General features: G+C 42.8%; 1 protein-coding gene across 2 annotated transcripts in view; it reads left to right on the forward strand.

Annotated features, from left to right (window-relative positions):
• pnisr (PNN-interacting serine/arginine-rich protein) overlaps window positions 1–4,401 on the forward strand; it is a 46,904-nt gene extending 42,503 nt beyond the window's left edge. For both annotated transcript variants that reach the window (XM_063040885.1, XM_063040884.1), the window contains exons 11-12: window positions 1,099–2,233; window positions 2,460–4,401. In XM_063040885.1, coding sequence (XP_062896955.1) covers window positions 1,099–2,233; window positions 2,460–2,490 — 1,166 coding nt within the window. In that variant the 3' untranslated portion in view covers window positions 2,491–4,401. The remainder of the gene's footprint in view (window positions 1–1,098; window positions 2,234–2,459) is intronic.
• Window positions 4,402–14,698: the final 10,297 nt, after the last annotated feature.

The raw sequence follows: 14,698 nt of genomic DNA on the forward strand, positions 1-14,698 counted from the left end.
CCAAGTCCTAATGAAGGGTCTCAGCCCAAAATACTGAATATTTATACTCCTCCAATACTTGCTAAGTTCATCCGGCATTTTGTGTGTGTTGCACTTGTCACGTACCCCATGATGGGAATAAAGAACCAGCAGAAATGGAAAACACTTTGGAGTCTGGTATTGCTATAAACTAATGGTATCTATTAGTAACTACACAATACAGTAATATGAATGCAGATATATAAAACAGGTTAGCAGTGATTTTATATATGTGTGTGGAAATAGAAAAACCAAGCTTCTTTAAGCCTAGAGGTAGATGGATACAGTCTTACAGTGATGAGTAAGATTCAGTTCAGTTCGTGGTATTGAGTTGAGTAGTGATGGAGAGAGAGAGGTGTTTAGTTCTTCAGATGAGCTGATGCCATCGATCTTCCCATTGTCCTCCGAAACTTCCAAGTTAGCCAAACTTGACCAACTTAAGAGCACCATCTTTGAATGATAGTCTACCAACCCAGGCGAGGGTTAGACACACTAGTAGACTCCACAAGGTCACTCTTTCACGCACTAACAATCACAGATTGATACCTTGTAATGGATCCACGGCCCCACACTCGTGGGCACCTGAACAGGATAGTGGTAATTTCACCACACCCTTGTGCGTCTGCGTGTCCTGTGTCCTGTGAAACAAGCAATTACGCTTGTTTAAATACCGTTGTACTGAACACCAACTGTCCATCAAGAAACTCCTCCCTTCTCTGTCTGTAAGAACTTAGAAGCTGCCAGTGTCCTTGCAGAAGTATAAACATGCTGCAGAGAAAACATAACACCATCCCCAAGCAATCTTCACCTCTCTCTCTCTCTCTTTTTTCAAAAAGTACAGTTCATAAGGGTAATTCAGGACCCCGTCACACACTAAGGTGTAATTTCTTTTTCAGTAACTTCTTTAACTCTGATATTCTATGCTCAATCTCAAATTACTTTGAGGCTAATTAAGGTAGTCTTCTCATTAAAATTTATGAATAACTTTTCAAGTGTTAGCGTGTTAAGAAAATGTTAACTTTTGAAAAGTAATGAATATTTTGTAAATTCAAAATATATTTTATCTTCCTGTTTTCCCAGATACAAAGCATCATCAGGAGGGCAAAGTTTTCAGGGAGGTGGATACTAAAGAACAGAGCAAAGAACATGGTGGTGCAGTAAAGCAGGAAGGGAAGGAAAGGGATTGTGAGACTATTCCTGAAAAGAAAAGAACTCACAGTGAAACTGAACCCAACTCAGAAGTGGGCAAAAGTTTTAGTGAGAAAGGTTTGAAGGAAAAGGCCCCCAGAAACCGAAGCTCATCCAGCAGTAGCAGTGTGAGCAGCAGCAGCAGTGGCAGTGGCAGCAGCAGTAGCAGCAGATCTAGAAGCTCGAGCTCCAGTGCCAGCACAGAGAGCAGCAGTAGCTCAAATTATTCCCTTTCACCTAAAAGAAAGAAAAAGTGGAGCCATAGCAGGTCCCCTTCCCATAAAACCAGGCGCCGGAGCAGAAGCCAGAGTTACTCCCGCAGGCACAGGAGGGAGAGGAGCAGGAGCCGCGGTCAGCCTAGGAGGAGCAGTCGGACTGGGAGTTGGGAGAAAGAGCGGCATAGGCACCGCAGTGTGTCCCGGAGCAGAAGGAGTAGGGACAGGCACAGGAGCAGAAGCAAAAGCAATGCTAAGCGTGTCAGTCGCAGCAGGAGCAAAGAAAGACGGAGGAGTCCCGAAAGGCGCAGGAGCCGTAGTGGAGGCAGAGTGAAGCAAAGGGGCAGCAGTAAAGACAGGGACAGGAAAAAGGTTAGGAGTGGGAGTGCAGAGAGGGTTAAGAAGAGAGAGGAGAAGAAAAGGGATAGGGAAAAGGAACAGGACAGAAAGAAAGAAAAACAGAAGAGTAAGGATAAACAGAAAGAAGATAATGACAGCCGCAAGTCGAGCAGTCAGGATGAGAGTAAGCTGAAGCGCAAGAGGGAATCGGACCGGATGTACCCAGGTGGTACCTGCAGTAAACTTCCACAGCAGTATTCTAGGCAGGATAGCAAATCCAGCAAGAAAGGATCTGCAAAGGATGTCAAAAAGCACTCAGACACTGAATCTAGTGCAAGGAGCAGCTCTCGTTCTCCAGATAGCAGGGAGAAGAAGGCAAAGAAATCAAAACGCAGTCGCTCAAGATCAGTGGAAAAACCTCAAAGGTCTGGTAAGAAGGCAAGCCGCAAACACAAGTCTAAATCACGATCAAGGTAGTATACATTTTATACAATTTTCTTTCGTTTATCTGTAAAGTTGTAAGGCCAGTAATGTTAAAAGGCACGAACATATTGGTCTTTTTTATGTATGAATGTATAAAGATAAAATTTGCAATTAAAAACTTAAGTCAAAATACTACAATTTTAATTACTCTAGCTAGTGAATGAAGTGGAATCTTGTCTCTTATTAATTTATTTCTTTCTCTCATTTCTTCTGCAGGTCGCGAACACCCCATAATCGTAAGCATTAAGGGGGAAAGCTCCAGCACCCTTGCTGTGATCAGAAATTCCATGAGTTTTGGAGGATTGTCTCATTATAGAGGCATATATGACAACTGTGTAGGTGTTTATATGTATATAGGTGTAAATTTTTTCCAAGTGCTGTCTATAGTTCAGTACTTGCTTAGGGTTTTATTTGTATTGCATTCTTCAGAGATTATTCACACTGTAAACAGTTTGCTTTCAGTTGTAACATTTTAATATAATCTGTAGTCGGCTGTCAATAAACTTTTCAGGTTGGTTTTGTTAAAACATTTCCTACTGTTTACTGCTGATGTTAATGGCGTTTTAAAAGGTATGTGAATCAAAATCTGAAAGATATTGAATGAAGAGCACTTGAATGCAAAGCCGTAATGTCCATTGTAAGGTTACACAAAAACAAAGAGTCATTTAGATTCTGAGACTGGGTTGCGGTCTTCAGTTAATTCCCACCTGTAATCTGTGCATATGTTTAAAGCTGTATATTAAATTCCTTCAAATTTTCTCTGGTATAGATTAATGTGGAGTTCTCATTTAAAATAACTTGAGGGAATAATTTATAGTCAGAGTTGTATACATTTTCATTAGGAAAATAACCAAACTTCAGTTCCTTTCTACCAGACTTGCAAGTCACAGCAGTTGCATTTTTTGGATGTCAGCTTTTCAATGAAATGTTATTTAATGTCAATAATTGATACATTATTTTTAGTAGGACAAATTGAGACTTCTCTGCAAGTTAACCTTTTCTGCAGAAGAATTACAAGTAGCTGTACTTGTAGGAAGGAAGCGGTGTGGAGCCACCTGGAAGTTAGTGGTGTACGGAGTGGAGTAAAGCCCAGTAGAGTTTCAAATTTGGTGTTTAACTATGTTTGCCAGATCCTTTAGCCTTCTTGGGGACTTCCTTGTTTAGTCAGAATCAGTGACATACGTTGTGAAGTTTGTTGTTTTGCAGCAACAGTGCAGTGCAATACATAAAATATACCATAAATTGCAATAAGAAACACTGTATATGTTAAAAATTTAAATAAGTAGTGCAAAAACAGAGCTAAAATAGTGAGAGTGTTCAAAAACCATTGAGAAATCTGATGCAGAGGGGAAGAGGCTGTTCAATGTGTCTTCAGGCTCCTGTACCTCCTACCTGATGGTAGCAATGAGAAGAAGGCATGTCCTGGGTAGTGGGGTTCCTTAATGATGGATGCTACCTTTTTGAGGCATTGCTTTTTGAAGTTGTCCTCGATGTCGGGGAGGCCAGTGCCCATGATGGAACTGGCTGAGTTTACAACTTACTGCAGCTTTTTCTGATTCTGTGCATTGGCCCCTCCATACCAGACAGTGTTGCAACCAGTCAGAATGCTCTCCATGGTACATTCTGATTTAAACAGTAAACCTACAGGGAAACATTTGATGGAATGAAACTATAGAAGCAAGCTACAGATTGGTTGAAATAATAATTGTAGGATGTGTGTGTTATAATTAACATGGAAACAAATGTTTCCAGAATTCAGTGAGATGAAGTGATATAATTTCAAAAAGTCCATCAATTTCTTTGGTTTTAGTACACTTTGGGGCAAGGTGAATTCAACAAATTATTGAAACTTGAGCCATCCTTGTCAGTGAAGTACAAGGGTAAAATATATTTTATCTATGCATTGTCACTGATTTCAGGCCCCTTCATTGAATTTTTCATTAGATGTAAACTCTTCTGGAAAGGTACAAATCTTTCAAAAATTTTCAATTTTGTTCTACACATTTGCATTCCTGAATTAAACAATTATTAATAATCTGGTATTAGTTTTCAAAAAAAGCAAAATAATCCATCTTGATGCTCAACACCTAATCTCAAACAAGTATATTTACATCAATATTCAGAATTAAATGTGAGATTTTAATTTGAAATCCAAACAGTAAATCTACAGATTTTAATAAACATTTTTGTTCAGAATATTTGTGTGTATGTTGTAACTGGTCATAAGACATTATTAAGCCTATTAGTTTGCACTTTCCATATGAAAAAAAGGACAATTACAAATGTACTCCAGCAAGCATGGAATATGATGCCATAAAAATACGATCATCATGGACCTGGACAGTTTAACCATTCAAGCAGAAATATTTTTCAGGTCTGAAACATGAAGGATGGTGGGTTCAGAAATCTTTTTTTAACAGCTCTTCCAGTACTCAGTAGGTTCTCGGATCTGACTCAGATAAGAAAAAATACATACTCCACTTATTGACTTAGAACTACAAAACTACGTTTATTGTAACAGGACAGAGAAAGCATTAAAACGCTTACCTAGGTGTGCGCAGGTCCCTTTCTACAGCACACCTCCCACTCGATCCTCGACATTGTTCATGACAAGCCCATTGGTGAGGCCTCAAAGAACTGCTCCAAACTCCCCAACCACTTTACTTTTATACCCTTTCCACTGATACAAAAACAACTGTAATAAGTGGACCAGTGAGTGCATCATCCTCAAACCACTGAATCAGAACCAATCATAACTTGTCACCACTCTTCACGAGTTCCACCCCTGTATTCAACTAACTTTCATGTTCCTGTGGTAGTATTGCATTCTCATGGTTGTATTTCATAGTAGTAATCAAGGTTCTGTTACGCTCAGGCCACAGTGGTGGTGAGATGCTCGACAAGCACAAAGGTTAACCTGTTCACAGCTAATAGCTGGGAAGAAGCAGTAAACCTTAAATCTGTTTTATGTGGCACCAGGATAGCGTAGTGATTAGTAGAATGCAATTACAGAGTTCAATTCCGACAACATCTGGAAGCAGTCTGTTGTGGGCTTTCTCCAGGTGCTCTGATTTCTATCACAGTCCAAAGATGTACCAGTTGGTAGATTAATTGGTCATAGTAAATAGTCCCACTAGGGTTAAATCGGGAGTTGCTGGGTGGCATAGCTTGAGTGGGCAGAAGGGCCTATTCCCCAATGTATCTAAATAAATAATCGAGGGGTTGTGAATTTCTAATTTTGTAAAAAGTTACAACAATTTTGTGACATTTACGTGCTGGTCGATGTATAACTAGTGGATCTTAAGGGTTACATTCAGCAAGTTAAACTGAGTTTTTAACTGGAAACTTTAATACATTTCCATCATCTACTAAGTGTGACAGTGGCAAAGTGTATATGGAACTGGGGGAAATAGCGGAGGTACTAAATGAATACTTTGTGTCAGTATTCTCTACGGAAAAGGATCTTGGTGATTGTAGGGATGACTTGCAGTGGACTGAAAAGCTTGAAATGTAGATATTAAGAAAGAGGATGTGCTGGAGCTTTTGCAAAGCATCAAGTTGGATAAGTCACTGGGACCAGACAGGATGTACCCCAGGCTACTGAGGGAGGAGGTTGCTGAACCTCTGGCAATGATCTCTGCATCATCAATGAGGACGGGAGAGGTTCTGGAGGATTGAGGGTTGCACATAATGTTCTGTTATTCAAGAAAGGGAGTAGAGATAGCCCAAGAAATTATAGGCCAGTGAGTCTTACTTCAGTGGTTGGTAAGTTGATGGAGAAGATCCTGAGAGGCAGGATTTATGAACATTTGGAGAGGCATTATATGATTAGGAATAGTCAGCATAGCTTTGTCAAAGGCAGGCCATGACTTATGAGCCTGACTGAATTTTTTGAGGATGTGACTAAACACATTGATGATGGTAGAGCCGTAGATGTAGTGTATATGGATTTTAGTAAGGCATTTGATAAGGTACCCTATGAAAGGCTTATTGAGAAAGTAAGGAGGCATGGGATCCAAGGGGACCTTGCTTTGTGGATCCAGAACTGGCTTGCCCACAGAAGGCAAAGAGTGGTTGTAGATGGGTCATATTCTGCATGGAGGTCGGTGACCAGTGGTGTGCCTCAGGGATCTCTTCTGGGACCCCTACTCTTTGTGATTTTTATAAATGACCTGGATGAGGAAGCGGAGGGATGTGTTAGTAAATTTGCTGATGACACAAAGGTTGGGGGTGTTATGGATAGTGTGGAGGGCTGTCAGAGGTTACAACGGGACGTTGATAGGATGTAAAACTGGGCTGAAGAGTGGCAGATGGAGTTCAACCCAGATAAGTGTGAGGTGGTTCATTTTGGTAGGTCAAATATGATGGCAAAATATAGCATTAATGGTAATACTCTTGGTAGTGTGGAGGATCAGAGGGATCTTGGGGTCCGAGTCTATAGGACACTCAAAGCTGCTACACAGGTTGACTCTGTGGTTAAGAAAGCATACGGTGCATTGGCCTTCATCAATCACGGGATTGAGTTTAGGAGCTGAGAAGTAATGTTGCAGCTATTATAGGACCCTGATCAGACCCCCCTTGGAGTACTGTACTCAGTTCTGGTCGCCTCACTACAGGAATGACATGGAAACCATAGAAAGGGTGCAGAGGAGATTTACAAGGATGTTGACTGGATTGGGGAGCATGCCTTATGAGAATAGGTTGAGTGAACTCTTTTTCTCCTTGGAGTGACAGAGGATGAGAGGTGACCTGATAAGAGGTGTACAAGATAATGAGAGGCATTGATCGTGTGGATAGTCAGAGGCTTTTTTCCAGGGCTGAAATGGCTAGCACGAGAGGGCACAGTTTTAAGGTTCTTGGAAGTAGGTACAGAGGAGATGTCAGGGGTAAGTTTTTTACACAGAGAGTGGTGAGTGTGTGGAATGGGCTGCCGGCGGGGGTGGTGGAGGTGGAAAGTATAGGGTCTTTTAAGAGACTCCTGGATGGCTACATGGAGCTTGGAAAAATAGAGGGCTATTGGTAAAGCCTAGGTAGTTCTAAGGTAGGGACATGTTTGGCACAGCTTTGTGGACTGAAGAGCCTGCATTATGCTGTATGTTTTCTATTTTTCTATGTAATATGAGGTGTTGCTCCTCCAACCCAAGAGTGATCTACCAATCTGTTTTAACTCTGAACCTCCACAGCTCTCTGTGCTAGAGAACTCCAGTTTCACCATCATGTGTGTATGTGAGAAGAATTAATTCATTTCAATACTAAATGATTTTCTTATCCTGAAACTGGACTAATTCTAGGATCCAGCTAGCGGAAACCTATCAGACCGGTAACAATGTTGATGTTTTGGTGAAATTTTCTTTCATTCCTCTGAACTGTTGTAAATACCAGGCGATGCATTGGGGCAGCGCAGTCGCATAGCTGTTAGTGTAACGCTTTACAGCACCCCAGCTGTAAGATCGGGGTTTAGCTCCCACCGCTGTCTGTAAAGGAGTTGGTACGTTCTCTTGACCACATGGGTTTCCTCTCACATTCCAAATACGTACAGGTTACTAAATTGTGGGCCCATCAGCCTCCTCAGGATAGAAACACAGAAAACCTACAGCACAATACAGCCCCTTCGGTCCACAACGCTGTGCCGAACATGTACTTACTTTAGAAATTATCTTGGGTTACTCATAGCCCTCTATTTTTCTAAGCTCCATGTACAAACGTTGTAACTATCCGGAAGTCTCTTGAAAGACCCTATCGTATCCAACTCCACCACAGTTGCCAGCAGCCCATTCCACGCACTCGCCACTTTGTGTAAAAAAAACTTAGCCCTGACATCCCCTCTGTGCATACTTCCAAGCACCTTAAAACTGTGCCCTCTTGTGTTAGCCATTTCAGCCCTGGAAAAAGCCTCTGACTATCCACATGATCAATGCCTCTCATCATCTTACACACCTCTATCAGGTCACCTCTCATCCTCTGTTGCTCCAAGGAGAAAAGGCCAAGTTCATTCAACCTATTCTCATTAGGCATGCTCCCCAATCCAGGCAACATCCTTGTAAATCTCCTCTGCACCCTTTCTATAGTTTCCACATCCTTCCTGTAGTGAGGTGACCAGAACTGAGCACGGTACTCCAAAGGGGGTCTGACCAGGGTCCCTTTATAGCTGTAACATTACCTCTCTGCTCTTGAAGTCAATCCCGATCTACAGAACGGAAAGCTTGAGCTGACTGTGAAATTTTACTTTTTATTCATTCATGTTAAAAACATATTCTTTAATATTGAATATATACATACACACACATACATAGACTCAAAGTCACTTTAGTGGGTACCCCTGTACATAATAAAGTGGCCACTGTGTGTACAGACATGCTTCTGTAGTTTATCTACGTCAAGGTTCAGCAAGTGCATTCAGAGATGCTCTTCTGCACACCACTGTTGTAACACATGGTTATTTAAGTTATTGCCACCCTCCTGTCAGCTTGAACCAGTCTGGCCATTCATTTACAAAGTATTTTTGTGCACAGAACCGCTACTCGCCGGATGTGTTTTGCTTTTCACACCATTCTCTGTAAACTCTAGAGAACTCTTTTGCGTGAAAATCTCGAATCAGTTAATGAAATACTCAACCCACCCTGCCTGGCACCAATAATCATTCAACAGTAATTTAGATCATATTTCTTCCCTATGTCTATATAATCTTGTGATTGTTTTCAGTTGCCTCTGAATACTCAATACAGAGCTACTCAAACCCCAGCCATTTGAATTGAAGAAACTGAATTTCTGAGCTCAAGACAAAATGCAAACACAGCTCATTAACTGCTCTTCCAATAAAGTTTTAAGTAAATATCTGCTCCATTAGGACTACTCTTCAAATTTGATGGAACTATTTTTATGTGATACTGAAGAACTAATTCACATCTTTATATCGAGTAGGCTAGGTTACTGCAGTGCACTTTTTACTGGCCTTCCAATGCAATTTATTGACAAACATCAACTCATTCATAATGCCACTGCTTGACTTTTAACTAAAACTACGATGAAGGAGAATATCACTCCTGTCCTGGATTGGCTTCCTGTATCTTTTAGAATTGATTTCAAAGTTCTCTTACTTGTTTTTAAAACCTTTAATGATCCAGGACTGAAGTACACCACAGAATCATTTTCATTTTATAATCCAGCTTGAGCTCTCAGGTCATCTTTTGCTGGTCTCTTAAAATTAACCAGTCTCCCTCAAAAGATACTTGGTAGATCAGCTTTTTTGAACTACTCTGCTAAACTGTCAACTCAATGCCTAAGACTATAATGCATTCAGACTCAATTGACACTTTTCAACTTGAGCTCAAAACCTATTTATTTTTACTTCACTTTTAACTAACATCTTTTTGTCTTTTATGTCATGTTTGCACTTTATCCCATTGTAAAGTACTTTGAACTACGTCGTTGGCATGAAAAGTTATAATGTAAACTAGTTACTCTAGTAAACACAAAAGAAACTGGGAGCTTGTATCATGGAGTGTTTACAACTCCTCCCTTGGAGGGTCAGACACCCTGAGCCAATAGGCTGGTCCTGGACATATTTCCTGGTATAATTTACATATTACTATTTAACTATTTATGGTTTTATTACTATTTAATTATTTATGGTGCAACTGTAACAAAAACCAATTACCCCCCGGGATCAATAAAGTATGACAATGACTATGTGTTTCAGAAAATGCCCTGTGGAGATGGTGAACTGGAATGATCCTAACATCCTAGGAAGCCTTTAAAGATTCTCATGCAACAAAAACTGTACTCAGTTTTGTGCACAAGAAATCACTTCACCATATTCCACACAAGTAATTTTTATCGAACAGATTTAATTTTGAATTATAAAGTGGAGGCTCCAGAGGGCATTGGTCAAACCTCACGTGGAATGTTGTGAGCAGGTCTGGACCATCTAGTCCATGCCAAACCATTAATTGGTCTAACCCCATCGACCTGAACCCGGACTATCACCCTCCATAACCGCCCCCCCCCCATCCATGTACATAAATTTCTCTTAAATGTTGAAATCAACTCTGCATCCACCACTCACGCTGGCAGCTCATTCCACGCTCTCACGACCTTCTGAGTGAAGAAGATTCCCCTCATGTTCCCCTTAAACATTTCACCTCAACCTATGACCTCCAGTTGTAGTCCCATCCGACCTCATGGTAAAAGCCTGCTTGCATTTACCCTATCTGCGCCCTCATAATTTTCTATACCTCTATCAAATCTCTCAATCTTCTACATTCTAAAGAATACAGTCCTAGCCAATTCAGTCTTTACCTTTAACTCAGGTCCTCAAGTCGGGGCAACATCCTTCTAAATTTTATCACCACGCTTTCAATCTTATTTACATCTTCCCTGTAGGTAGGTGACCAAAAATGAACACAATACTCCAAATTAGGCCTCACCAATGTCCTAACTCCTGCAACACACACAAAATGCTGGTGGAACGCAGCAGACCAGGCAGCATTTATAGGAAGAAGTGCAGTCAACATTTTGGGTTGAGACCCTTCATTAGGACTAATAGAAAAAAGAGATAGAGATTTAAAAGTGGGAGGGGGAGGGCGAGACCCGAAATGATAGGAGAAGACAGGAGGAGGAGGGATGGAGCTAAGAGCTGGAAAGTTGATTAGCAAAAGGGATACAAGGCTGGAGAAGGGGAATATCATGGGACGGAAGGCCTTGTGTTACGTACCCTGTAACTGGGTTGCCAAACCAGCAGAAATGGATCACTTAGTTGGAGTCTGGATTACTGGAACTAAGAAAGTTTTATTAAAGAAATAAGCAACACAGTACTCTAATCAAAAGGATAATAAATGCAACAGTGCAGCAACAATAAACACACATGTACACAGAATTAGGATAACAGGATCAATCAAGCTCTATCGTCATCTAGGGGTAAATGACCAGTTTCAAAGTGATACAAAGTTCAGTTCAATTGAGTTCAGTTCAGTTCACAGTAATCACTGCTGTGGGAGAGAGAGAGAGAAAGCGAATGAATATTCAAAAACGGCTTCCACACAGACCTTCGATATTCCTCGCAGTCAGCTTTCGGGCGAGCCCTTTGTAATGTCTTCTGAGGTCACCGACTGTGACCCCTCCGTTCCTCTACAGTGAACCTGGCACCCAGGCAAGGGCGGACACACACCAGGTTCCCGCCGTTCGTTCCTTTCCACCCTGTACGTCTATGGCTTGGTCCTGCGACCAGCCCTCCAAAAACTCCCACTGACTTGTGGGAGACGCACCGCTTCCAGGGTCTCGTTACCTCGGGGTGTCGTGTGTGTCTTGCCTTAGCGAACCTGTCCTTTTTTATCCCCCTGCTGGAGTATCGCCTGTCTATCACTTCAAACAGTTCAGGGTTCAAAGAGGAGCCGATCTTGACAGCTCTCAGACCGTGTCTCCTTCTGTTAAACTCTCCCGTCCCTTCATTAACATCTCCAAGTGCTGCTCCATTGTTTTCCTTATCTCTCTTTCTCCTGAAGACAGTTGGCAGACCAACTGCTGATCCCACTGGTGCCAGCACAGGACAGCTAACATCTTAGTCTATGTGTACTTTCGTCACACTTGGAAGAAAGAAAGAGGGAGGGGAGCACCAGAGGAAGATGGAGAATAGGCAAGGAGTTATTGTGAGAGGGAAAGAGAGGAAAAAATTAATAAATTAGGGATGGGGTAAGAAGGGGAGGAGGGTCATTAATGGAAGTTAGAGAAATCAATGTTCATGCCAGCAGGTTGGAGGCTACCCAGACGGAATACAAGGTGTTGTTCCTCCAACCTGAGTGTGGCTTCATCTTTACAGTAGAGGAGGCTATGGACTGACATATCAGAATGGGAATGGGACGTGGAATTAAAATGTGTGGCCACTGGGAGATCCTGCTTTCTCTGGCAGACAGAGCGTAGGTGTTCAGCAAAACAATCTCCCAATCTGCGCCGGGTCTTACCAATATATAGAAGGCCACACGGGAGCACTGGACACAGTATATCACCCCAGCCGACTCACAGGTGAAGTGTCGCCTCACCTGGAAGGACTGTCTAGGGCCCTGAATGGTGGTGAGGGAGGAAGGGAGGGAGGGAGGCAGGTGTAGCACTTGTTCCGCTTACAAGGATAAGTGTCAGGAGGGAGATCGGTGGGAAGGGATGGGGGGGACGAATGGACAAGAGAGTCGCATGGGGAGCGATCCCTGTGGAAAGCAGAAAGTGGGGGGAGGAGGGAAAGATGTGCTCGATGGTGGGATCCCGTGGTAGATGGCGGAAGTTACGGAGAATTATATGTTGGACCCGGAGGATGGTGGGGTGGTAGGTGAGGAGAAGGGGAACCCTATTCCTAGTGGGGTGGTGGGAGGATGGGGTGAAAGCAGATGTGCGTGAAATAAAAGAGATGCATTTGAGGGCAGAGTTGATGGTGGAGGAAGTGAAGCCCCTTTCTTTAAAAAAGGAAGACATCTCCTTCATCCTGGAATGAAAAACCTCATCCTGAGAGCAGATGCGGCGGAGATGGAGGAATTGAGAGAAGGGGATAGCAGATGGAGGAACTGTACTGAATACATTGATTTATCAAGGCCAATGTCCCAAAAGCTTTCCTTACGACTCTATCTACCTGTGATGCCACTTTCAAGGAATTATGGATCTGTATTCCCAGCTTCTTACATTCTACCACACTCCTCAGTGCCCTACCACTCACTGTGCTTGTTTGTCCTCCCAAAGTACACCACTTCACACTTGTCTGCATTATATTTCATCTGCCATTTTTCAGCCAATTTTTTCAACTAGTTCAGATCCTGCTGAAAGCTTTGATAGTCTTCCTCATTGTCCACTACGCCTCAGATCTTGGTGTCACCTGAGAATTTGCTGATCCAGTTTACAACGTTGTCATCCAGATTGTTGATATAGATGACAAACAACAATGAACCCACTACTCACCCCTGCGGCACACCACAAGTCACAGGCCTCTAATTAGAGAGGCAACCATCTCTACTACCACTCTCTGGCTTCTCCCATGAAGCCAATGTTTAAATGAATTTACTACCTCATCAGTCAAGCGACTGAATCCTCTTGACCAACCTCCCATGTGGGACCTTGTCAAAGTCCATGTAGACAACATCCACTGCCTTGCCTTCATCAACTTTCCTGGTAATTACCTCGAAGAACTCTATGTTTGGTTAGACATGACCTACCACACACAAAGCCGTGTTGACTATCCCTAATCAGTACCTGTCTATCAAAATACTTATGACTATCTAATCCCTTAGAATACCGGCATCTGGAGAGGTGTGTTGCCTTAGAATACCTTCCAATGACTTTCCCACTACTGATGTCAGGCTCACTGGCCTATAATTTCCTGGCTTATTGTTGGTAGCTTTCTTAAACAACGGAACAATACCAGCAATCCTCCAGACCTCTGGCACCTCACCCATGGTTCAGGATGCTTTATATATTGTTGTTAGGGCCCCTGCAATTTCTGCACTATCCTCCCACAGGGTCCGAGGGAACAGCTTATCAGGCCTAGGGATTTATCCACCTTAATTTGTCAAGACAGCCAGCACCTGTAATCTGCATTGGATCCATGACCTCGCTGCTGCATTGCCTCACGTCTGCAGACTCTGTGTCCATGACTCACATAAATACAGATGAAAAGAAATCCCTTTAAGATCTCCCCCATCTACTTTGGCTCCACACATGGATTGCCACTCTGAGCTTTCAGAGGACCAGTTTTCTCCCTTGCTCTCTTTTTGCTCTTAACATATCTGCAGAAGGCCTTAGGATTCTCCTTCACCTTGTCTGCTAGAGCAAACTCGTACCTTCTTTTAGCCCTACTGATTTAAATACAGCAAGTTTTCTTCGTGCACTGTTGAAGGGGGGTGAAAGTCCAGTAACGTCAACCACTGTGAGGCCCTGTGTTGGTCAGGGTCGACCATGGTTGCAACCCGGCTGTCTATGTGATACACAAGCCAGGGCAGTACGATACGGAGAGCAAGCCCGTGCAGCAAGCTTTCTCTCTCCACACAACTGATGAACCCAAAGGAACGGCAGAGACCAACACAATTTGGAACCAGCAGCATCGCAGGAGTTGCCAGTCAGCATTTAACTCAACACAGGACTGCCTTGGAGATTCCAGCTCCAGATTCTTCCTTGGGATTTATTCCTGCAGCCTTCCCCGCAGCAGCAGAGGTTTGAGATCAGAGTCTTCCTTCTCTCAGGTGAGTTTCCAGCCATGGTTGACAAGCTCCATCTGCCTGGAGAGTCTGGTTTTAAGGCACCAGTAACCCACCTTTGCCCCTTCTGCTATCACCAGAATCGGTCCCACCAGGCTTAACAGGTAAGCCACACGTGAAGGTCAGGAGCTGGACTTGGTTGTCAGAGGCCTTTTGAGACGTGTCCCTTTGGGAGTATTTAATTGATAGTGGGAGCTTATCCCCACTACTACCCCCAGCTATAACAAC

This window comes from Mobula hypostoma, chromosome 2, assembly GCF_963921235.1.
Source record: "Mobula hypostoma chromosome 2, sMobHyp1.1, whole genome shotgun sequence".
Classification (NCBI taxonomy): domain Eukaryota; kingdom Metazoa; phylum Chordata; class Chondrichthyes; order Myliobatiformes; family Myliobatidae; genus Mobula; species Mobula hypostoma.